The sequence below is a fragment of the Anser cygnoides genome, chromosome 8 (assembly GCF_040182565.1).
Source record: "Anser cygnoides isolate HZ-2024a breed goose chromosome 8, Taihu_goose_T2T_genome, whole genome shotgun sequence".
In the NCBI taxonomy this organism is placed as follows: domain Eukaryota; kingdom Metazoa; phylum Chordata; class Aves; order Anseriformes; family Anatidae; genus Anser; species Anser cygnoides.
In genome coordinates this window covers 12,345,981-12,370,843 of record NC_089880.1, presented here as the reverse complement: position 1 = coordinate 12,370,843, position 24,863 = coordinate 12,345,981, and the positions used below count along the sequence as shown (strand labels likewise).

The 24,863-nt window shown below is 52.7% G+C and overlaps 1 protein-coding gene across 7 annotated transcripts; it reads right to left on the bottom strand.

The window, feature by feature from the left end:
- Positions 1-126: 126 nt before the first annotated feature.
- Positions 127-20,587, bottom strand: LOC106042532 (ADAMTS-like protein 2). 7 transcript variants are annotated; one of them, XM_048073466.2, is made up of 18 exons: positions 20,355-20,587; positions 14,056-14,193; positions 12,266-12,341; positions 11,684-11,786; positions 10,583-10,728; positions 9,775-9,898; positions 8,437-8,517; positions 7,859-8,034; positions 7,160-7,589; positions 6,255-6,675; positions 5,654-5,760; positions 4,936-5,065; positions 4,371-4,584; positions 3,960-4,115; positions 3,415-3,585; positions 1,568-1,744; positions 797-941; positions 127-672 (listed from the first exon to the last, which is right to left on the bottom strand). In XM_048073466.2, exons 1-18 carry the CDS (start codon positions 20,519-20,521, stop codon positions 554-556), a joined length of 3,081 nt encoding a protein of 1,026 aa, XP_047929423.2. In that variant the 5' UTR covers positions 20,522-20,587; the 3' UTR covers positions 127-553. The 7 variants fall into 7 exon arrangements, with proteins under 7 accessions (XP_047929423.2, XP_047929424.2, XP_066857418.1 ...); XM_048073467.2 differs by having other exon boundaries at positions 14,056-14,198; positions 20,355-20,567; XM_067001317.1 differs by lacking the exon at positions 20,355-20,587 and adding an exon at positions 19,517-20,302.
- Between the last annotated feature and the right edge of the window lie 4,276 nt (positions 20,588-24,863).

Genomic DNA, 24,863 nt, shown 5'->3' with positions numbered 1-24,863 from the left:
CTGCCCTATAAGTGTCCTGGTGCAAGGATTTTTCCACTCCACTTTACCTGCTCCTGCTCTTGTTCCTCTCATGTCCCTCTTCCTCCCTTGCCCGGACCTAGGTACATGCATCCCAAAAACCACAGATTCACGGTTTAGCTCTTTATTGTGACACAGAATTTTTGGGCTGTGTTTTGGAAATTACCCTTGTAATAGAAAAATCTGCAGGGCAGGGCAGAGCGACTGCTGCTGTGGTCTGTGCCCTGCTGTGGGCTGGCCTCTGCGCCCCACCACCTCCAACTAGAGCTCTTCAGAGATGACTGACAGCAGGGACACGCTTTCCCAACTCGCTTCTCAGTAGCTTTCTAGGAACTGATGGTTTGTTTTGAATAAAAACCTCCTGGTGGAGAGGGAACGGTGATGACTAAGTCCTAGGAGTCCTTCCTCGCTGAGCAGGCTTGTCTACAGGGACTGGCTCCACAGCCAAGCCAAGTGGTGTGGCTTCAAGTGGTAAAGTCTGGCTCAAGGGGGCTCTTGCCCCTGAATTTGGAAGGGAACTACAGGCTGGTAGTAGTCAGGGTGACTTGAGCCGACACGACCGGCAGCAAGCCTTCCTGTAGTACCAGTGAGAGCACAGCTTCACCTTCAGCACCAACACACAGTTGGCCGTCGCTTTGTCTTCACAGTCTTCTTCTGGGGAGCAGAAGCGTCCACAGAAAAGGTTACAAAGGGAGATGTGCTTCCCCCAGCTGAGAGCTGGAGGGAGTAAAGGGCTCCCAGGGCTCCTCTCCCTCCCTCCCTGCCCTCCCGGCCTCACCTGGTGCCTCTGTGGGGCACGGCTGGAGCTGGCACGTCTGCCTGGCTTCTGGTTTGGAAGCGGGGTCGCAGCCCTGAGCCAACGCTTCCCCCTGGTAGCACTTCACCTCGCGCAGCCGCACACCAGCACCGCACGTCTTGCTGCACTGTGGAGATTGAGGGAAGGGATCATGAGAGGCAGGTTTTTATTTTCCTGTAGGTCCCGAGTTCTTTCTTCCAGCAAGGCCTCCCTTTGGAGACTATTCTTGAGGAGACTTGGGTCAGATCCCACACTGATCTCAGATTTAGCTCCCCTTTGGTTGCTGGAGGAGAGCCTCTGGAAGCTGGGGCAGGCCAAGGGAGGAGTTTGCTTTCTGCTTTTTAATGCAGCTCAGAGTTGGTTTTGCTTTGAACACTGATGCTATGATTGACGATGGACAAAATGGCTGCTGTGAGTCAGCCCCAGCCTTGCCTACCCCCATTCCCTAAATGCTCACTAGTGAAAGTCAAGGGAAGGACAGAACATTGAGTCCTGGCAGAGGAGACATGGCTGTAATGCCTGCAGTGCAGTGCATGCTCTTGCCTGAGGCCATAATCCACATGCTCTCCAGCTCCTGTGTGCCAGTTTCTCCCTCTGCTGCCTGGTCTGCTAAACGAGAGAGCTCGCAGTCCTGTCCAGTCCTACCAGAGCCCTCAGCAGATCAGGATGCTAGAAATCCTCAGTGCAGGTTGTACACCATCAACCAGGGTTATGAGGCCTCATCTCCCCCTTCCCCACCTCCCTGAGCCCTACCTGCGACCAGGAGGTAGTAAACCATGTCGAACACGGCCTCTTGAAACAGGCAGCTTGCTCCTCAGGCTTCTGGGAGGCTTCACAGCGCTTCTCAGGGTACTCCCTGTACACCCCATTCTCCAGGCCTGCGCACAAGATGACCCTGGTCTTCATCCCTCGCCCACAGCTGGCATCACACTGGGAAAGAAAACATAACAAATGATGCTCCTCGGCTGTACAGCTTCAGGTAAGGTGGCATCCTGCTCAGAAGCAAGGTGCTTAATGTGTGCTAACACCAGTCTGATGGGCGTAGTCACAGGAGCAACGGTTGCCTGCAAGGGAGCTGAATTTCTTGGGGAGCAGGGACAGGAGCTGGTTGTCTGTGTATAATCCATCCATGGGGGATGCTGAACTGAGCTTGGCCGGCCTGAGAGCAGCTACCATAAGGGACCTGGAAGAGTCAAGGTAAGACTACAAAAGGCTGTTTCTGTCTTATTTTCTGTACCTCTATGTCCTCAAAGACCGTGTAGCGTATTTGTGCAGCACCCTGTATCTTGGAATGCTGACAAGCAGTGTGTGGGCCAAGGGGATCAAACTGGTGCACTACAGGAGACCTGCACGGACAAGTACCTGAGCTCAGCCCAAAGCCATGCAGGCATAGGTGGGAGGGCTCAGCTTCTCGGGGCAACACCAAGAGAAGCAGGCAGTAGGAGGCAGGATCTGATTCTAGTTCTGCTCTGCTCCCTGATGCCCACAGCAGCAGTTGCCAGCTTGAGATTTCACTGCTTTGTGCCTGTCTTCACCATGCCAGGGCCAGCACAGCTGGCTTGCATCCCTCCTGAGTCATCCTGTGAACAGCTCACCCACAGCTGATCAGCTGAGAGAACAGAGCAAAGACGCTGGCACAGGCAAAGGCGGGGAGCCCAGCTGGCCTTTCAGGGTTCAGGTGAGTTTAATCATCAGGGCATAACTGAAAAATTGTACCACAGCACTGTATGTGACCCACACCATGGGCCAGAGCAGGAAAGGGTGACAGGATTGCCACAGGTCCCCAGGTTTAACCAGTTTCTGCTCATTAACCAGTGCTGGAGGGACGCAGCTGAACGCAGTCAACAGCTAGGAAGGCTACGAAAAGGAGAACAGAGGCTTAGCAGTGGTTGGAGGGGGAGGGAGAGCTTGGTTGTTTCTCTGACCTTCTTCCTTAATGCTCTGTGAATCCCTGTTTTTCCTCAAGACTTTACAAGGTCAAACCCCACAAGTGAGTCAACGTGTTCCTTCTGGATGCTTTGGGATTTGGACCAGCTTGTCATGGGAAGCCCAAAGCTCCTTGACTAACAGAGAGGGAGTAGGCTGGTGAGAATGATGGCTGGATAGAATGAGGCACCTGGGCCGTGTTCACTTGACTCTGAGTCCTGAGGCAAGTAAGCGTTCTTGGGCTGGATGTGACTTCCAGGGTAGGGACTTGGGCTGTGGTCCAGGCTTACCTCTGGCTATTATTAATCAGAGAACCAGTTGTTTTTTCTGGGGCTTTCTCTCTGGTGGTGGGACCAAAATCTTGGGGAGGTGAGTGCAGATTCTGGACAGAGCTCTGCTGAGGTGCCTGCAACTGCCAGCTGGGAGCCAGAGGTGGGAGAGGAGGTGGATTTCCTCAGGACATTGCTGCCCTCCAATGGAGGTCCCTGGGAAGGCAGCAAGAGCCACAAACCTTGAGCTACGGGGGGGACAAACTGGGGCATTGCTCCTTCCCTCTTTGTGGAAGGAGCTACAACAAAGGTACAGTTCTGCCAAGGGAGCCAGGCACCCACCAGCTCCTGTGGGATGTGGGGTGGGAAGGAGAGCTGAGGACACGGGGCTGGGCTGGGCTTTACCTGGTCCCACTCCTGCTCCACCCAGTGCGCGGGGCAGTTCTTGTCTCCACACGGGTGGACAGCCAGGGGCTTGGCGGCTGGGTCACACTGGGTGTCGGAGATCACCTTGCCCTCCAGGTTGCGACACGCGACGAAGCGGCTCATGCGTCCCTCACCACAGGCACCTGAGCACTTAGAGGAACAGAGGGCATTTAGATACAGCAGGAAGGTTGAGGGGCCACGGTCAGTGGTTTGCTGGGGGTCTTGAGCCTGGAGCCTAGGCTTGCATTTGGGGCTGTGTGGCACTCAACCCCAAGGGTCTTTAGAGGTACATCTGGTCAGGGGGGTCCATTCTTCAGGTGCCAGGAGGTTAAATTATTAAGAGCTCCCCTCAGACTTAACCAAAACTTACAGCACTGAGAGGCAAAAATGCAGATTATCACTGATTCTCTAGCCTCTGCCAGACGAAAGCCAGCAGACCAGCAGTGTGACTGCCTGTCTGCCCTCTCCTGCCAGCCCTGCACCCCCAGCATCGGGGGAGGGAGCAGCAGTCCCTCTGGACTCACCGGGCCCCAGTCGGAAGCAGTCCAGCGGCGGTCGCAGGGGGGTCCTGAGCACGCCTTCTCGCTGCTGGGCTTGCGGGACTCATCGCAGAGGGGTGCTTCCACCGAGCAGCGCACCTCCCGCTTCATCGTCCCCTGGGTGCCGCACCGGGCTGAACACTGCAATGACACAGAGCCAACCCCTGGGCTCAGAAGCAGAGCACAAGAGGGACAAGCAGAGGTGTTTTCCTCCTGCTGCGGACAGGGGAAGGGCCCCGGCAGGGGAAGAGAAAAGGGGGTAAAGGCAGTACTTGCTTCCCCAGGGCACAGTTGGGCAGGGCTTCCTCAGCACTCACCAGAAGGAAGCACCAAACATTTGTCATTTTCCTCCAGGCCCCAGCCCATCCTCGGATGCAAAGCTCCCCTGCCGCCTACCTCAGACCACTCGGAGAGCTCCCACTGAGGCCCACAGGCCTTGTTCTTGCAGGCTTTCCTCTCCATGGGCCTGGCCAGCCCAGCTGACTCACAGAGGTCATCGTAAACGGAGCTGTCAAAGCCCGGAGCCAGCATCTTCCAGCAGCGCACGGTGCGGTACTGGTAGCCCTCGCCGCAGGTCCTGGAGCATTCGCTCCACCGGCTGGTCTCCCACCTCCACGAGCACCGGGAGAGAAAGCACAAAGGAAAACCCAGGTAAGGGGATCAAGGGACAGAGGGTGGCTGGGGAGTGCTTGTGTTCCTGGGACTCCCTGACCCAGTAACTGCTGTTGTGAATCTGCTGATCACGTATATGTTGGTGTTAAGGGGGTCTGGTCTTGAAAGACAGCTTTGTGCTTAGCAGGTAATTTAGACACAACAAATTCCTTCCCTTTTTTGTGCACATGAAGGTATGTGGGTTTAGCTATTTAAGCACAACTTCCAGCCCCGAAATGGCTGCCGAGCCAAAAATAATCCTCACTAAGATGTGTAGTACCCACGGACAGTTCATGTTGTTCCCACTTACCTAGGCTGGCAGTCCCTGCCTGCGCAAAATTCGTGAGTAGGTTCTGGTCGGGTTAGGGCATCACAGTATGTTTCATCCACTTCCACTCCATCGTACCGGACACACATCGCATAGGAGGCACTGATACCTGCTGGACAATTAAGATCCTCTCTTGGTCAGGCTCTACCAGATGCAAAAGTCTCCCTCAACTATGATTAAATTATTGAAGAGCGTTTACTGCCTCTGAAACTCTACCTGCAATTTTAAAAATACCAGTGTTTTCTCCATCAGCAGCCAAAAAGGACCTCCCTCGCAGCCAAAAAGGACCTCCCTCGCATGATCAGTTGCCTAGGAAAGGCTTGAACTGATAAAAGGCTCCAAACAAAAATCAGCCAGATGCTCTGGATGGCTCCGTTTCTTTCCCCAGACTCCTCTGAGGGCTGTCATCCTAACCTCCCATCCTGGGAAGGAAAACTGACGCCAAAACTCATCCTACAAAGTACGGAAATTCACGATTGCACTACTGATTACAAGAGTCAATCACTTCAAGATGCCACTCTAAGACCAATGGCATTGCAATAATATCCTGGTTTTCCACCAAAATGCATCTGCCCTCTCTAATTACCATAAAAAGAGGGAACCAAACAGCAAAGAAATTTGGGGCCAGTGTGTGGATTCCAATTAAAGGAAGTTACTGGGATGAACCCGTCTTGAAAATAAGGATCAGGTCTTCACGTACCTGAAGTGCACGTGGAGCTGCAGGGGGCATAAGCTGAGACCTTCCAGCGATACATGTCAGCCAAGCTGATATCATCGTGGCCCACGGGGCTCACATTAAACTCATTGCTGCAAAGAGAGGAGGAGGTGGCATGAGATAAAGATGAAAACTGCTGCAAACATGAAATGTATTAAACTTCCTCCTTACTTTCTTTGAAAATGGGACGAAACCCATTGTTCCTGCTCTCCATCACCATCTCCCCCCACCTTGGACAAGATGCCCCAATGACAAGCAGAGAGTGCAAAACCTTGATCCACCTCCTGTATTCGACTAGCAAGGCTGTGAATAACCACAGCCCTGCAGGTCCTTCAGAACCTATTTAAATGGATCCCTTTGAGGCAGGAGGACACTAAATAGGTTCTGGAAGCTCTGTGTCAGACCAGGAGCTACGCAAACCAGTCTTTGGGGGACACGCCATTGCTCAAGGATCTCCAACAGCTGCCATGGAGAGACACTGGAGGATGGGGACATCAAGGACAGCGGTGAGACTACCAGAGGATTGGTTCAACCCTCCCTCCCCAGCTAACCACGCTCCTGTTTTGCCCAGGAAACCAAGTGCCACCTTTCAGTGCCAGGGGCTTGCAGAGGCTCTGCCTGGCTGATGTCCGTGGTTGTGCTGGCACCTAGCAGAGGGCTCTCCACAGATGCCATCACGCTGTAGTTGCTTGCTTCCCCCTGACTCCCAGCATATGCCTCCACCTTCAAGTCCTCCAGTGAGTTCTTACGGGACGGTGCTTTGTGGAGGCCCTGCAGCCACCGGGCAGCCGTCTGGGTCCATAGTCCTGCTGTGGAGTTCCTCTGGGCCAGCCTGGCTGCCAGGTGCTGCAGCTCCCTACAGAAGGCAGTGTTGTGCAGGTCTCGGTGACACAGCCGCCTGAAGAGACGAAGCCTGGAGGACGCTGCGCGGCTGTTCTCCGAGAGCTCTGATCTCCTCGTGCTGTAGGGTATGGCCGTGCTGATGGAAATCTGATTGAATCTGAGGGCTGGAGGAGAAACGGGGATGCTTTAACTGTCTTGTATGACTTAGACTTCAACATGTGGTTTAGGTGTCTAGTAAGGGGGAAAAAAAGTATTTGGCCTTAAAATCATAAGGTGCCAGCATGGTGCACCAACAGGCTTTAACTGCCCTGACCAGCTTCACATGGCATCCCCACGCGCTCTCTGTCCACGGCCCAGGAGCTCCATTTAAGCTCAGGTCTGGCCTCGCCTATGTTGTAGGTGAGTTTTGCTCCTAGTTCTGTTCCTGAATTGTTTGGCTTTCCCAGATCAACCTCAGCTTTGCTCCCCTTCCCTTAAGGAGCAACCAGCCCTTACTGCTCCCTGACAGTCTCCACCCCTGCTATTAACCATCCTTCTCTTCTGGCTGCCCCAATGGGACAGCCACTCTAGATTTCAAGTAAGCCAATAAGGAACGTCCACTTTCAATGAATGCAGACTTGTGAGAGAAAGAAAAATAAAGCAACCAACCCAATTCTGTTTCTCCACCGATTGCTGCTGCTTCGTCCTCCTCTTCCTCTCCCGCTGTGTTTGCATGGTAGACCTGTCTTATCTGGAAGTCATACTTCTCCTTTTCTTCACCTTGTTCCCAGACCCAGCCCTGAGGCTGACTGGTAGAGTTGGTCTGGAAGAAGTGTGAATGGCTGAAGCCTAAATCTTCATGCCTTTCTCTTAGGGGAAGCGGATTGCTGGTGTCATCTGGCGGCAGGGAGAGCCATGTGGCATTGGAGTCCTTGGCAGCCCTGGAGTTGGCTGGAGCAGGATAGTTCTGGCTGGTCTCTAGCAGGTGATGATAGCGAGGTTTGTCTACAGCAGGGGCTGCAGTTCGGAGAGGTGGTGGTGTCCGTGGTACAGTGTAGTCATAAGTTATGTGTGGCATTTTCCCATTGAAGTTATAGTACTGGAGAAAACAGGGAAGAAAACAAAAACCATTTTACTTTAAGGGCATGTATTTCACAGAGACCTCTTCTAACCACGGCTACTTTGTGACAGATGATAAGAGAGGAAAGCATCGTCACAAACCCAAGAGGAAACCCTGCAAGGCAGTACCTGGCTTCCTCAGCCACAGGCAATTGGGTTGGGAACAAGGTGAATATTCCATTTGTCTGGGGAGGCTCACAATTTTGGGACAGGCGAGACAGGAAGGCCTAAAATTAGCTCTTCACTTACCATGGCGTTCAGAGACTGGTTAGTGGGCCCATGAGCTATGATATACTCCAGCCCATCTGAGTTCAGGCTCGAGGGCCGCCGGTACTTGAAGATCGTGCCAGCCACCCTGAAGTTCTGGGGGTTGTCAATAGCAGAGTTGCCGTTGAAGAAGAAATGCCCGGATTCATCAGCGAGTGCTTCAAAGAAGAGAAAAAAAGAGACTAATATGATATTCTATGCAGAGCACTGAGGCTGCACTGGCTCTAAGGAGAACAAATGGCTTGTGATTGAGAAAAACCCTCTAGAAATCAAGGAGCTCAGGCCTCTCCAACACTGATCTTCCACTTAGATCACTGATGTTCTGTGCTTGGTGCTTTCACTTCTCTCTCCAACAAGAGCACAAATGTCTTCATAGCAGAGACTGTCCCCAGTGAGCTTGGTTTCCAAACATCCCTCCTGCCCCTGGTTGCTGGAGACGTGGTAGCCTTGGCTCTGTGCTACCCTGGAGCTCACAGATAGTTCTCCCACAGCAGGGGAGTCCTCCCACCTCCCAGGCAGCTGAACTGGCACCTCCACATTCCTCTGGATCCTCTGCTTACCCAGGATGTTTTCTGTCTTCCTGCGCTCAATGATGAGGATGTCCGTGGCACCGGCAGGGATGTTGGTGATGAACACATAACCTGAGGAGCAGGAACAGAACGGAGGTGAGGAAACCCTGAGGACGAAATAAAAAGGTGTACATAGACAAAGAAGTTTGCGGGATAAGTGTGCAAGTAGGACGGCAGAGCTACCCCTAGCAGGTCATTTAAGGACATAAGCACATCACGCCAGGCTGTGAGCTCCAGTCCTAGCTCCCCTCTGAAATCCCTTTACAGATGACCACTACAGATCTCTAAGGCTCAATCTGACTACAGCTGGGTTTGTTAAAAAGGAATTGTACAAGTATAACTGTGTGGCTTTAGGTGTATGCTCTCAAGCTTTCTGGCAAGAGCACAGAAAAAGCTTACTAGTGACTAACGTTAATGCTGAAGGGTGGAGGGAGAAGACTGCAGGTCCCCTCAGCTCCTGACTCAACAGAATTTGTCTCAAGAGGAGCATAAAGATTGACCTTTAAATGGAGAGGAAGTGAGAAGGCTCTTAAAGTTGTGTGGGTTTGCCAGCTTGTCTTTCCTGATAGAAATTCATTTTTTTTTCCTGCCCTGTAAGATTTTATGAGAGCTGGAACAGAATGCCAAGACTGTGTACTGCTAGAGAGGTCAGCACCATTACCCCAACCTGGAAAGGAGCCCAAGTGCTTCTCTGGTCTAGCGTCTCTGTGGAGAATGAGGTAGACTAGTGGAACTACAGCAATGTGAAATGACATTCTAAAACGTCCTCAAACCACAGTTAATTACTGATGAGTATACCACAGTCTGTTTCTTCTATGAGTGGAGGAATGGGCCATGAGGTGGCAGGAGATGAACCGTTAATCTCAGCCCCATTTCAGAGGGACTGTCCCTCAGCTGTGACAACCATAGGAGTGGGGAAAGTTGGAGACTAAGTGCAGGCTGAAACAAATGCCGTGACCCTCATCACAGGAACCTAAGCTTCCAGTGAACGCCTAGCACAAATAAAAGAAGATTCATTGACCTCTTCACATCGCCTGAGGTGGGGGAGATGCCAAAATCAATAAGAACAAATAGATCCCCAGCTGCTTCCTACAGTAAAGAGGTGAAGGGAAAACTTGCCAACCTAATATACAGCACATCAAAATCAATCTCCTCTGATTAAGCTAAAAGGATAAAATACAGGCATTTAAGCAGAGATGGCGACACTCTTCAGCTCTTTCCACCAAGCAGCTGGGAAACTCCTACCCGCATTCAAGCCAGTCACCCTTCATGCCAGTTGGTGGTAAGAAGTAGCAGGTGAAGTCTCTGGACTGTGGTAGCAGGGAGTACCTATCTGTGAGATTGCCTTTCGGAAGCTGCCCGAGACACGGTGGCAAGTGCTGCCGTCCCCTCCACACACCCTGCATCTGTCCATCGTCCGGGGCGAATACAGGCTCCCATCGCACCCCACAGGCTGCAAAAAATAAAACAAAAGGTTTTCGGGGGGGCACAGTCTTTTCAAGGAAACGCTACCACATTATTTAGGTGAGGTTCTGGGTGTAGGTGTAGGGTAGCTTGGAGCAGGGTGGTGAATGAATGAATCTGACAGCAGCAGCAATTCACTGGTACAAGTTGTGACCATTTACATTCAGCCCCTGAAGCTGGGACAGGGTTGTGTGCGTGTAGGTGAATGGAGCAAGATTTGGGTAAGCTGTTTCAGTTCATTCTGTAGCTGTCTTTAAGCCAATCCTTTGCACTGTAATAGTGACATACAGCATCACCCTGCAGGAGATGCTGCATCAAAGGCAGGCCTACTTGAGGTTTTAAGACGCCTCAGTGTAACACTACATGCACCCATCCTTCATCCTTACTGCGTGCAGGAAAAATCAAATATAAGATTTTTCTTTTCAACTTGGATGACTCTGAAAGCAAACCTGCAATTCCAGTCTTCTCTGTACTAGGAAGAAAGTTCTGTTACTCAGTGGGAATGTGAATGTAATGTCCCTTGTGCTCTGTTCTAGTCCATAGGCATTCAAAAGGGAGCATAATTATTCCTGCCAGGCCTTGTTTTCACTTCCCTGCTGGGGCCCTTGGCCTTGGAGGTTCCACCATGCATTTATACTCCCCATTTCTGTGTTATTTCCGTCCAGAGCCTCACCTCACATTTCCCATTGATGCAGACTCCTTGATGGGTCCTGTCCTTGCAGGAGGTACCATCCTGTGCTCGGGCCATCAGCTGTCTCTCTCCGCTCCGAGTGGTGCACTGGAGGTCACAGGGCTTGTTGGAGATGCTGGTGAAGTCATCTGAAGGGACAGAGGCAGAGCAAGGTGATCAAAGACGGGCAGTGAAGAAGGGGACTTTCCTCTTATCCATGCTGCTGGTTTGACATCACCTTTGATGTTCTTGCTTCTTGAGATGAGATCCCAAGGCTACAGATCTTCTGGCAGTAAAGGGGTTGTGGTATGAGGCTGCAGATGGGGACCAGGCCTGGCAGAAGTGCTTCTCGATGGCAAACCCTCTTCCTTGCCATACCCTCTCCCCTTTACAGTGCCATCCCTTGTGCCAGACAGGGGAATCTGCCTCAGCAGACTCCAGATCCCAGGCCACACATAAATACACAAGAGCAAAAAAGACCTGCACCAACTGTATCAACCACGGCCAGCTATACCCCCTCCAGCTGAGCAACTGGAGCTAGAGGTACAGATGTTCTATGTTCCCTTGGCAGCTAATGGAAAGAAAAAAACAGGCAGGTCCAGAAAGACAGTCATGTCTCAGAGGAGCTGAATCTGGGCCTCAAGGGCCATCTGGCAAGCCACGTGAAGCAATTTATCTCCTCTGCACAGGAAACGGATGGACATCCTGTTCAGAATAACCCACCACCAACCCAGTGGGAAGCACGCTGGGTGACAGAGGCAGCCAAAATGGTAGAAGGCACGCAGGGAGTGAACAGCCACTCTGCCAGGATGACTGCTGGTTAGCTGAGACACCTCAGAGAAGCCTGTGTCCTGTCTGCCCGCCAGCGCTTGCTGACGTAGGATCCAAAACAGGAGTAATGTGGTGAGAGAGAAGGCCTGGCTGGGCAGAGAGGTTCTGTGAAGAGACAGGGAATGATTTCTCCAAAGGAGGTAGCAGAGGAAAGCACTTCCAGACCAACGAGGAGCATCCATCCCTTGCTCCCTGTGTCCTTCTCCTGTGTCTGAGAAGATTCTGTAGGTGTTTTCTCACCCTGATCCTTTGTGTGAAGCTGTGAAAACCCACCTGGATAGAGGGGCATCCAGTGGTAGTAGCGCTTCCCAAAGGCTTTGGCATTGAAACTGGAGCACTGCTGCTGTTTGAAGCTTGCTGTGTTGGCTGGGCAGGGCTATGGAGGGAATAAACGTGATCAAAAGCTCCCTATGTCGCAGCCATGGTTGTGACAGCTGCTTGTCCCTGCTGCATCCTTGGAGGATGAAAATGCCCTGTCCACCCTGGAAGGAATCAGTGATGGACTCTGAGGTGCTATAATACAGGCAGAAGGGCCAGGCTTCCATCGCCTCAGACAGCTGTATTTAACAGTACTGCAAAATTTACTTAGAGCAAAGGGAAAAACTTCTTCCCTCCCCCCACCCCACAACAAATATATCTGTAATCTAATCTATCTATATCCTTTTCCCCCACCTTTCAGTCCCAGAGAGTAGAGCCCATCTCCCCTGTTTTCAGAGGCACACTGCCCCAGGAGTGGATCATGCCTCTGACAGACCAGTCGCACCCTGACTGCTGGTGCTCTTGAAGCTCCAAGTGCAGACCCCTGCATCCCACATCCCCCAGTAAGAACCAGTCAGTGCTGGAAGTGGTTCTCACCTGCTGCTGGCACAGCTGGTAGTGTTTGGCTTGGCCAACACACATGGTGCTGTTTGTTCCCTGGGGCATCTGGAGCCTGCAAAGCAGAATGAGAATGCAGAAATGAGCTGGAGGTCCATGAAACACTAAGAAATTGAGGATAACTGAGAAGTCAGGCCTGACTTAATGGGGAGAAGCCAGGCTGGCATTTCATCAGAGCAAAGCTTTCTGTATCTATGCTAGCCAACATCACTGAAATATATTTTCAGTGCTTTTAGGTGGAGTGTGATTTTAAACTACTCTCTTTTTGGGGCAGTTTGAGTGGACAGGGAGCAACTGACGTATTGCCACTGCTGTGCCCCTTCACCTCTGAGCTCCAATAGGGTTGATCTGACAGAAGGGCAATAGACCAATAGATCCACCGCTCCTGTGGAAGCACCCACGATTTGAAGTGAGCAGGGGAATTGATTTCAGAATTCACTGAGCAGCAGACAGAGAGATGGCACCTCCCATGGGGAATGGACACCTTAAAAGATTAACAGGAGAGGTTTGGTACAGGTAACGGACAAAAAAAACCATGAATTTCTCAGCAATTGATGCTTTAGCTCTGGCCAGCAACATTTGTCCAAGTTCTTGACGTGCAAATGCTGAAAAAAATTCTTGAAAGCTGGGAAGGTGTGGGGAGAAAGGCTAAGACTGCAGATTAAGGCACTGTGGTCTGGGTAAAGATCAGCAGCAGACAATGGGTTAACAGTACTGGGAACTTAGGGTGCACAGTAGCCATACTCAGGCTGGACTGCCTAGATGTACTAGAGCTATCCCTGCAGAGCTATGCTTTATACGGTGTAGGCAAAGCTTAAATTTGCACCACAAGGCTTCAAAATCACCATGCCTTTCAGCTGAAGCAGGGGCAGTCTGCAGACTCAGGCAAAAATTGTTTCATGGGGCACAGCTGGCTCACAAGCTGCTTTGCTTAATGCTGCAGCACCTTTTGGCTGGATTTTATGTCAAGCAGAGGCATTGGCAACCCTCATTAGTGGGGAGGCCGCGTCCAGATGGACGGCACCTCAGCACATCTGGACCCTCACGATGCTGCCAACCAGCCCACATAAAAGAAGTTTCCTTCTGCAGGAGGCAGAGTAGGTGGGGGGCTCTTGTCTGAGCTTCCTGCGCTCCGGAGTGCATTCACGCAGAAGGGAAAGGGGCCGGGCAGCCCCTGCGGCTTGCTGTGCCGCGGGATGCTGGCTCTCATTAACAGCTCGGGAGAAGCAGGTTAGTGAGGTGCCCGAGGAGGAGGGCTTGGTGGCAAGGTGACCCACAGGGGACAGCTGGAGCTTCCCCACAAACCTCGTTCAATCAGAGCCAGGGCTGTAGCAGCTGCAGGGGACAAATGGAGATGCTGTCAGGTGACAGCCAGATAAATGACAGGGGGAAAAAATCTTGCCAGCTCTGCAGGGAGTGAAAAGGGGAAATTGCTGAGGCATGGCTGAGCTGGCTGCTGCCAACCAAGTCCCCAGAAGGTGTCTGGGAATAAGGGCCAAAATCCTACGCACAGGAACTGGCTACGAGTCAGGGTTAGGTTGGTCAGAGCAGCCATGGAGAAGCAGGGTTTATGAAGGACAGGGGAGGAGGAGTAAAGCTGGTCTTCTCCAGCCCACAACCCTGTCATCTTCAAGTCTCCCCCAGGCCCCACAGCCTGCTCGCTGCCCACCTGCCTTCCTTTTTGAGGCCCTACAGAGCCCAAAACGTGGGTCGAGGCACCCCTCTGCCCCTTTAGGGCTGGCCAAGGGGTGCCGCGGGGACAGACGTACCTCTGCTGCAGGCAGTGCCTCTCCCGGGACATCACGCCTCCCCCGCAGGACCGGGAGCAGGTGGACCAGGAGCTCCACTCTCCCCACCACTTGGTGACTTCTTCATCCCAGGGGCCAGCTCCATCAGCTGCCTCACTACTGTCCTGACAGAAACAGAGGATGGTTAGCTGGGGAACCCGGCGGCCCGCTGCCTCGGCCGGAGGGAGGCCTGACAGAGGCTGCACCCGCAGGATGCCTCTGGGACCGGCATGATGTGGAGAAGGGCTCTCAGGTGGGACGTGTGGCGATAATCCCAGCTGCAGCCTGAGCCAAGGCCTCGCTCCTGAGTCGGATATGCCAGCAGATCGCAGCCCCAGCTGCCCAGCTGGCTCCGACGAGCGGTCAGGAGAGAGGAGAAAGGCTGTGGGGGGCTGGGGTAGGCATCTGTCCTCTGCTGGAGCTGCACCACAATGAATAAACTCCTCTTTGTGCATAAGTCGGCTCAGGTCCAAGCTCCTCACCCTGCAACCCTCACAAAAGTCATTTTCAAGAGTGCTTCAGAAGCAGAGCCCCTTGCAGTTATCCCATCTCACCACTGCGTTGCTGACCTCTCGCCACCCACCCCACGAGGTGCTCCCCAGAGGGCTCTCCCCGACCCAGCATGCCTCGCCGGGGCTGATCCTTTAAATTTGGCAAACCCAAGCTCCTCTGGCCCCGACGAGGTCATTGCAGCAGGCTGCTGTTGGCTCTGCCTCTGTAATTCCCAGCAGGTAAGTGACTCTTTGTTTTAGCAAGATTTTTTTCCTTGCGCTGTTCTCCTGTTCTGTCTGATGGCCTAAAAGCTCCTTGGGACTTTTGCAAAGTAGCACATACAAGAACTAATTTGCTGTTTGCTGAAATACAGCTGTGAATAGTGTTAAATGCAGCAATGAGTTTACCACAGGGCAGTGATTAGAAGTGATTTACCCAGCGGAAAATGCTGACAGTTTATCGGCATTAGCAGAAGAAAATGAATAATTTGTGCATGTGTAAGATCTGTTATGTTTAAGTAAAGGCACGGAGAAGCAGTATCAGTGCTACTCTTAGCAAAATGTGTAGGCTTGTGGCTGCAGCTGATAGTCCTGTCGAGAAGAACTGTTCTGCAGAAGCATAATTGATGGATGTGAAAGAAAACTCAGCAGAGTTTGCTCCTTGCTGAATGTGCTCTGTTCACTACTTTGGTTGACTGCCTCTTGGCTTGACGCTCTTTTATGGTGTAATAAAACCAAAGTGTTCTTCATCTTGTAGTGTAATTCCTGCCCGAGAATTTGCTGTTTCTATAGCATCTGCCAACAGAACATCCACTGGGCAGAGGAGATGCAGCTGCTTTTGTGCAAATGTTTTTAAGTTGTAACTTAGTATGTTTGAAGTGCACATAGTGCCTCTTCTTGGCAATCATATGCCAGCCAGAGCATGTTAAAAAAAACCTGCTCTGCTGCAAAAAAAAAAAAAAAAAAAAAGCACTACGTTACCTGATGCTTTACTCTTTGATGATTACAATAGCTAACTGTGAAAACAATACAACAAAATTCTTCGACGTACTTGGATGTCCTGGCTGGATTTGAGTTGTCTGACTGAGACCAAGAGCTGTGGTGAGCAGCAGAGGTGCTCAAGAGAAGGATTAAATTTAAAATTAAATTTAAAAGAAAGAAGCGTGTTTTCAAAAGGACCTTTTTCTCTTCTGCCAAATGCTCATTTCAACCTGTGTCCTATGAGAATTTTTGTCTGAGTGCATATGATCAGACCACAAATGGAAATGCTGACTGTGTAGCTTCCAGAGTTACCCAGGAAAGAAACTAAAGGTCTCTCGCTGTAAGGTATTTTCAGTTCAAGTGTTTCCCTGACCCCTCCTACGCGCCTCTGTGATGAGCATCTCAAGGCCTGGAGAGGAAGAGCTCTTCACAATTGCAGGGAAGGAGAAGAACAGTGATTTATCTGTGTCTGTGTGGGGAGCTCAGTGCAAAGCAGCTTCTCCCGTAGCTGGGGTATTAATCAGAGCTGGCATCTTTCCATGTGGCTGAGTAGCTACAGAGCACTGCGGGGCGCGAGTACTGCCCCGGGGGAAGGCATGTGGACCAGAAGCTGCAGGATTGACACAGTTTTTCCCCAAGTGGTAATAAAAATTGGTGTATTTGTAACCTACAAGATGGTCCTGCTCCACAGATCTTACAGTCCATATAGGTGAGATAGTACGGAGGGGAAATGAGCGAAGAGAAGTGAAATGCCCTGTTCTACTGACCTACCCTGGTATGAAGAAGATTTTGTGTGTTTGGAGTAAATGATCCACAGGCCCTGCTGCTCTCAAAAGCAAGAAAAGCCACAGCTGCCTGCTGGATCCTCCTCTGGTCAGTGCCCTGCTTTCAGCTTGCTGGTGTTCACCTCCTCCTACCCACCTCGATCGCGGGCATGCCTGGGGCACAGGCTCTTGCTGCAGCTCAAGCAGCGACAGCAGATTTGGAATAAAATGTGTTCCTCTATATCTGTAAGCCCCTTTGTACTCCCTGTTCCTGCTTCCTCCCCTCACTGGAAGAATCAATCACACATTAAGTAGATTGATTTGGCTCTCAGGTTTTCCATGACCGAGCTCCCTTGCTGGTTCTTGCTCAGGAGCATTTATTTACTCGTGCAAGCAAGGACAATGCTGAGCTGTTGCCTCAGCCAGTGAGACAGTATGACAGCGTCTGAGTCCTAGGCCTGGAGATGTGGAGGGCAGACTCAGGTACTTAGAGCTGGGGCAGCTGGTTCCAATCTGTGCTGAATTTACTCTATTGTCAGAAATAAATCTGCATTAACCATGACACACAAACAGCTCTTGTTTTCAATTAGAGATACTTGCATTTTCCAAATTTCCAGATAACAAATTAAGGGCTGTGGGATAGACTCCAGATTAGATAAGCTCCTAGCTTTAGTTTCCCAAGCTCTTGAGCAAATCCCACACTCTGTGGAAAAGGGAAAGTCAGATGGGCTTTAAAACAACTCTTTTGCACTGCCCTGGTTGTGGGAGATGCTGAAGCTGCTCTAACTTGTGTCGTGCTGCCGAACCGCACACGGAGCAGGCTAGAAATGCTGGAGCAGGAGACAGGCGCAGGTCCAGTGTTTGCAAGGCTGGTTCTGCCTGGGCTTGGATGGGGGCTCTGCCCAAAGCAGGGAAGAGGATCAGGTACAATTCCTTAGGTGCTGCGAAATGTTAGGGCTAGAAATTACACCGGTAGCAAAGACAGACCATGCTCCAGCTCAGCCAGGTGCTCTCCGCAAGAATTTCCCTCGAGGCGCTTGTGGCTTGGCACAAGGTGATCACGCAGCTGCAGCTCTTCCTCTCTGAGGCTAACCACGCTATTTCTGTGCCTCACTGGACAGAGGCTGTGCAAGCACAAGGTGAAGCTTGCCCTCCTGTCCCCTTGCTGGGGGGGGACCAGAGCTTTAAAACCACAACCTGCTGTAATCTAAGGACCAAGGCGTGTAGTACAGCCTGCGTGGACTGGTGCAGGGGGGGACCAGGAGCACTCTGCTGTGAATTATGCACACAAACCTCATTCTAGCCCTCCTGCCCAGAGTGAAAAGATAAGGCAGGGTGGGGAACTCTTCCAGAGTAGAACATCTGCCTCCAGATTTGCCAATCAATGATGGAAACATCAGTCTCTAAGCCAGCACCACTGAAAGCTTTTTCTGTCTAACCAAAGACTCGGCAGCTGTTTCCCTTCTCCCCCCCATCGACACCAAACAAAGGCTGCCACAAACAAAATGCTGCAGCCCGGCGCAGGAGGGTGAGCCCGGGCTGACATCCTATCGGTTTTCCAGGCAGTCTTTCTGAAGAGCAGAAAGGGGCAAAATAAATCCTCTAACAATTTTCTGCCATGCATCAGATCAGCTCTAAACTACAATGGGTTTCCCAGAAACCTGGGAATAATGGCAATGACTGTGTTGCTGGCTTAGTCTCCCATATTGCATATTGAATCTTGGGATTCATTAGTCTGTGTCTTGGGGGAAAAAAAGGCTTTCTAGGAAGAGAGACAACAAACATCCTTGTTCAGCTCGCCTTAATAGAGGAGCTTGCAGGGGTACGCCCTTCTGTTGCAGCCTGACATGCCTTAAGGCCCTGACCACCACTGAAGGGCACAAGTAGCTGTTGTAAGCTCAGCCCTGTCAGAGCTTCTAAGACAACAAGAAACAGCAGCTGGAAATGAACTAAATTCCGAACAGACCTTTCCCGAGGTCATTAACTGCGTGTCCTCTACCAGAAATTTCCAGGATCCTTTACCTAAAGGCTTCTCCCTACAGCAAACTTTGCTACTTACTGAAATACTAAATAGCTTCAGATGTCCTAATGCCTGGAACGGACGCCAGATTATTATCTTACAGTCCTGGAAATGAATGGCCATGCTCAGCCCCCCTGGTCTGGGTTCCCTGTGTTGTGCTCTGATCAAAGCTGTGGCAATAAACTCTGCCGCAAGCCCTGAAAAAAAAAACAATAGTGTTTGCAATTGTGCCCTGATGTTTTACCCAAAAAAATGATGTTTGTGTAAAGCTATTTCTTATTCTGTCATTGTTTCAGCCTATTTGTGTAGAGCTGATAGTTTGTATGAGAGATTCAATGTTGGACGCAGATACAAAACCAGATTTTGCTTAGAAATATTTTAACAAGATACTACAGAAGGAATTTCCCATGATGGGAAAGTACCCAGAGGTAAAAAGAGACCTACAGAATATTTTTTATGGGATTAGGAAGAAGACCAACCTGGGGAAAAATGCTAAACTTGTGAAAGATGTGATATTGCAGCAGATAAGTAACAGAAATCTGGACATATAATGAGGCACAGATGAGAAGCAAATTAGAAAGCTGGTAAACAGAAGCCAGCAAAGAACTATGAAGTACTGTTTATAATCCTGCCATGAAAGAAAGTTCACAGGCATGTCATTACAAAATACTTGATCCAAGTTAGTTAGGTCATTCCCTTCAAGTAGGAGACCACGTTATTCCGGGACAAGCTAGTAGAATGGATGGAAATCTCTGAAGGGAAAGAAGGGAGCAATATGGGGTGTGCAGGACAGGCATCTCTATCACCAGTTTTTTTCAGAGGCATTGAATACACTGAGCCGAGACAGCTCCACACAGGGAGGAATTTGCTTATCTACGGATGGAGGCTTTCTATCGCATTCTCTGTATAACCCTGCTGTAGAAAACCAGAGAGCAAAAGCAATTGCAGGTTAATCCCTTAATGACCGTTGTGTGCGCGGCCTGGCACGGAAGATACCGATCGCATGGCATGCAGCAATACCACCAGCCATGCCTGCAGCCAGCTTGCAGCGTGCAATCTTTCATCTCCGCAGGGTCACCCGGAGCCACGGAGTCCTGGGTGCCCCTACGGGGGGGGGTCTGTACAAACACAGCTGCTACAGACAGCAGGACCCCGAGCAGCCCAGGCTTGTGTACGCAGTCACCGACCTGAACGGACTCCTCCACGCCTAGATGAAGGATTTCACATCTGCTCAGCTTGACCCGGCTTGCTCTGCCTGAAGTTTCTGTCTGGCTGAGCCCTACAGTTAGGGGGTAAGCAGAGCAGGCGGTGAATGCACGTGGAAGTAAAAGCGCAGTGGAAGCGAGGCACCGCCTGAGCTTAAAACGAGGACAACCCCAGCTCAGGAGACGCTGCTGGACAAACCTGGGTTACCCGCAGTAAAGCTGCGGTGCCTATCGCTGTGCATAAGACAGCTTGTGCGAGATTGCTTCACCTCACCGTGGCTTTGTCTGGGGAAGGAAAAAAACACAACCCTTTTTCTTTCTGTTAGCAGAGCAGGACCCCTCTTGCACAGAGGGACCTGGCCGGGAAGCTCGCACAGGGAGCCACAGGGTGTGTGGTGACCCCTGCAAGCGGGGGGCTCGGCCGGTGCCCTGAGAAGAGGAGTCTGGCCTCCTGGCCACAGGGGAAGGAAAGGAAAGGGGAAAGGGAAAGGGAGAGGGAAAGGTCTCACTGAGGGGGCGCCAGGCTCTGGCTCCCGCACACGCACCTTAGGGGATAAAGGTGTTCCCTAAACCCGCACCCGCGGCTGCGGGAGGCAGGGCGGCGAGCAGAACCCCCGTTTTCATCCCCGCACGGCTGTCACCTCCCCGCCAGGCACGGAGGCGAGCGGCGAGGCCCCGCAGCCCCCCGGGGACCCTCCTCGCCCCGCCGGCCTTTTGTTGGCGGCGCCCGGCTCCAGGCGGGGGCTGAGGGGGGCGCGGAGCCGGGCAGGGCGGGCGCTGAGGGGAAGGGCGAGGGGGAGCAGGCTCCGCCGCCGCTTACCTTAGCGCCGAGGGGGGCGGCGGCGCTGAGGAGGAGGAGGAGGAAGAGGAGGAGGCGGCGGGGAGCGGCGGCCATGCCGCGCTGCTGCTGCTGCTGCCGCGGAGGAGGCGGCGCGGCGGCGGCCCACCAGCGGCCGTGGCAGGAGCCGCCGGGGCGCGGGCCGGCATGGCTGAGGGAGTTAATGACTTTACAACCTGCCGGGCGGCCGGCAGCGGCCCGCGGCCGCCGGGGGAGGGAGGGAGGGAGGGAGGGAGGGATGAAGGGGGGGGGGGAACGGCGCTCGGAGCTGCCGGGGGCGTGGAGCGGGGCACGGCGGGGCCGGGCCGCCCCGGGGCTCGGCCCCGTCCCGTCCCCGTCCCGCCCCGCCGCCGTCTTCCTGAGGAGAGGGCGCTGGGGGAGCCCCTCCGCCGCCATCCCCCCGCCGGGGGAAGGTGGAGGGAGGCGGCGGACACGAGGAGGAGAGCGGCGACCCCGGCCTGGGGCTGAGGGCGGGGGGTGCAGGCTCGGCCTGGCCCCCCGCGGGGAGCGGGGTTTGCTCTGGGGGAGCCCCCTCCTTGCTCCGGCCCCCTGGGGTCGCGGAGGTGCCAGCGGCTCGGCCCCAAAAGCTGCTGGGGGGGACGAGGGTGGGCACCGTGCTGCGGGGTTCGGCGGGACACGCGCCCTCTGGTTTTGGTCCTTTATCCCGTAAAGCTGGGGGAGACTCTGCTCGCTAGACTGCTGTGGTTTGGGTTTCGCTGTTTCAGCGGAAGGGAAAGCTGATAGGTGTGTATGGCAACCTGAGCGAGTCGTGGTTCATCGGAGGACAAAAGGCTCACCGCCTTGCCTGCTGCTTTTTCTCCTCCAGCTCCTGTCAGCGGTGACAGAATGAGCCCGCCGCAGCCTGCTCGCGCCACCCTGCTCTGCACGAGGCCTTCTCGGAGGAAGCAATGAAACCCCCGTAAGCAATCTGGGTCATTCCAGACTAAAGAAGTCTGTTGATGCCAGTCTTTCAGGCGCTGCTCTCGGGCTGACGTGCTGAGATAGTCAACTGTGCAAGTTAAAAGGAAGGAAATGGCTAAAAAGCTTCCTGGCACCTTCGCCGCTCCCTGCTGGATCCCCCCGCTGTGCCTGTGATCACGGCGCAGCCATTGCAGGACGTCGTGCTCCTGCCGTGCCCACACGCCTTGGGGCAGGGCACCAGGTGTCCCCAGCCTGCAGCAGGCGTCCAGGCAGCCGTGGCTTCTGCCTGCCAGATGTGCTGCGGTCGGCGTGGGAAGGTGATGCGAGTCCTCCACACCTCTCCCCCACCCAGGGCTTCGTCCTCTCGGTGGAGGGAGGGGAGAGGAAGGATGGAGGGGTGGCAGCAGGGGGAGCAACGCGGGGCTCCTGATCAAAGCCGTCTGCTAGCAGGCAGGGGGCAAAGGGAGGAGGAGGGCAACGTGCTTCTGACCCGTCCACAGAAAACAAGGGAGAGGAGTGTTGTGAAATAATGCAGTTTCTCCATGAGCTGCCTTCCACAAAGGCTTCAGAGTCGATTCTTGGTTTTCGTGCCCTGCTGCAGCCCTGTATAATGCTCCTCTTGAGGCAGCTTCTGCCCTGAAGATAAGCAAAGCTGTGGGGAGGTGCAGAGGTGGGGGAGAGGCTGCGGGTAAGAAGAAAAGGGAGGCCAGCTCCGGTTGAGTGAGGGTGCTGGGTGCTGTGCTGCTCTCACACAAGCTGTGCTGTGTCTGATCTTCAGCCCCTCTCGCCACCAGCAGCTGAGCTGCAGCCCCAGGAAGGGCAGGAAGCAGAAGCGGGCTGTTGAGTAACATTTGGTACAGAGAGGATTTGGGGAGGGGGAATTGCAAGTGAGGCATTACCAGAGCATGACAGAGCAAATCGAGGTGAACTGCAATGCTCTCCCCTGCAGGGCCCCTCAGTGCCTGTCCTGACCTTTCGTGCTAGTCCTGCTCTCAACCCACACATGCATCTCCTGAGCCTCTTCTGGTCACAGGGGTGAGGCAAATGTGATGTGAAATGCAGCTAGATAGTGTTAAAATGCTGCTTGCAGTTTTAGGTCCCGAGTTTTAAGCAGTGTGGTTGTTTTCTTCAAATGTTTGTGGATGATTTTGAATACTCTCAGTCAGTGTGGAAGCAAGAGTGTGGAATGTAAAGGTTTCCCCACAGTCCTGGGACCCTCCAGATAATTATTGTAGGGAAAGATTTGATGATGCCATTAAATAGATTAATACATTTAAATGCTTGCCAATAAAACCATCACCAGCTACCAAAACCAACGTCCGGTTGCATAAGTGTTTGTAATCCTCCTCTACTGATCTTTTTTTCATACTGTCTTATTTAGTCTGCAAAGTTGCCACTTGGTGACAGGGCTGACTGGTTCTGCTGTGGACTGTATTACATGCAGCCCTGCTACGTGTGAGCAGCCTGATCCCTGCATGTGGAGCAGCCCTTTCTGGTTTCACATTCCCTACGTGACAGCCCTGCCGTGAGTGGCTTTTCCCCATGTTTCATTGTAGGTGCCAGGCATGTTCAGATGCGTGGGCTGCTTGCAGGGGACTGATTTGCCCTTATCCCTTGCCTTCTGGGAGTTGCCTAGGATTTCAACCTTACGTTCATTAATTATAGAGGCTGAGTGTTTAGAAGAATGCATGTAAGACTTTGGTCTGGAGTGTAAAGGGGTGTCTTTGGACACCCCTTTGCTTCTGTGTGTGTTTTCTTCCCTGTCCTCAGACGTTCGTCTCCCATTGACCGAGCAGCTGGAGGGAGCCTGGCTTTGATAGCAGTCTTTCCTGCTTTTCTGCAACATCCTGATGTGCAAGGTGTTGTGCTGGGTTTGTGGTCTGTCCCACTGGCCACATGGTTCCAGCAATTTGCCTGGCTGTACCTGGTGCTTGCACCAGCACAGATTCCCGTTCCTGTCCCCAGAGCAGAACTTTGTTCTTCCTTTGAGAAGGAACCTGTGTGGTCCAAGGCTCCTCTCTGCAGACAAGCTCTGACTGTGGAAATGGGGGGGTCATTCCTTCTACAGCTCCAGCAGTTCATCCCCTTCAACACAGAGAAAAGAGTGGCTTCATTCAGCTTAATCCGAAAATGTGGGAAGAGGCAGAGCACCGTGATCTGGAACTGTTTCCTGGAGGCAGCTGAGTGGTCCTGGGTTGCTGGGGCACAGGAAGGAGCAGGCATCCAAGGAGGGGAGGCTGTTTCCACCTCCCATTTTGAAGCATGCTGCTGCCTGTGCTTTGGCCCTGAGGATTGTCAGCTCTCGAGTGCCCTCGCCAGGGATCTGCAGAGCCCTCTCTCCTCGGAGCAAGATGCTAACGGCAGGGAAAGGCCAGCGAGGGGCTTCTCAGTGCTTTGCCCCTTCCCTGTGCTGGGAGCACTGGGAGAGCTGAGGTCGCTGCCCATCGCCCCTCATCCTGCCTTCTTTCAGCTTCAGGCTGTGCTGGTGCAGAGGGGTGAAAAGAGATGTGGCAGGGTGTGCCTGTCTCAAGGGCTGGGATGCTGCAGGCAGAGCAGGGGCCTTTAAGCACTGGGGATGATACGTTTATGGCAGCGGCACGCTCACACGTATAATCAGTGCTAATGCTGTGGCGGAGCAGTCCAGCCTGGCCTTCCAGAACTGGTTTTGCCCCTAAGCTGAGCAGCTGTGTAATCTTCAAGGTAATTTTTAGGTTTGCTGAGCGCCTTGTTGCAGCACATGGTTCCCTGCAGAATTAGAGCTGCAGGGGGAGCTTCCGCCCTCACCTGCTTCCCTTCGAAAACACGTCTGCGTCCTGCTTCGGATGGGGCTCGGTGCAGGGATCCAGTACCTCTCACCTTGAAGATCACGGGGTCCTGCAACCCCAAGCTCCTCTCTTGGCACAAACAATTGTGGCAGGTAATTTTGCGTATATTACAGCTGTGTTTTTACCAACGCATTGTCAGACTTCGGTGTCTCCATGACCAAAGGACATGCAAACGTGATTTCCATCACGAAAGGAGGAAAGACTCATTCAGGAATTTGTCTTTTTTTTTTTTTTCCCTTATTGGTGGAACAGTTCCTGCTAGTGATAGGAGATAAAATAGAGATAGTATGGGGGGGAGGGGGGGATGCATTTTTTTTAGTAGGCCAAATAGAAAAAATGATTTATTCATTCTTCTGTAGATTAGGAATCAAAAAAATCATAAAAATTTAGTATTAGCATTGACATAGCAGCAGGCAACTGATGAGCTCCAGCCTAAACTGTGGCCTTGCAGTGCTTGAGCAGTGTGCGTGCATGCAGGGAGATGTGCTTCGGGACGGGATGAACAGAGCGTGCAGGGGAGAGATGAAGGGAGGAAGGGAGATGAAGGAAGGAGCTGCCCTTGGCACAGGGAAATGTGGTGCCCAGGAGGAATAAATTGTTTTACCGTGTCCTGCTCCATCCTGGTCCAGCACTGAGCAGTTGCAGCAGACAGGGTGGGAAGAGGAAAGCTTTCCCTCCTCCGGAGCTGTTGTGGGTGCGTCTGGCTGCGGCCCGCATCCCTGGTGTCGCCTGGTGGTGTCCCTCG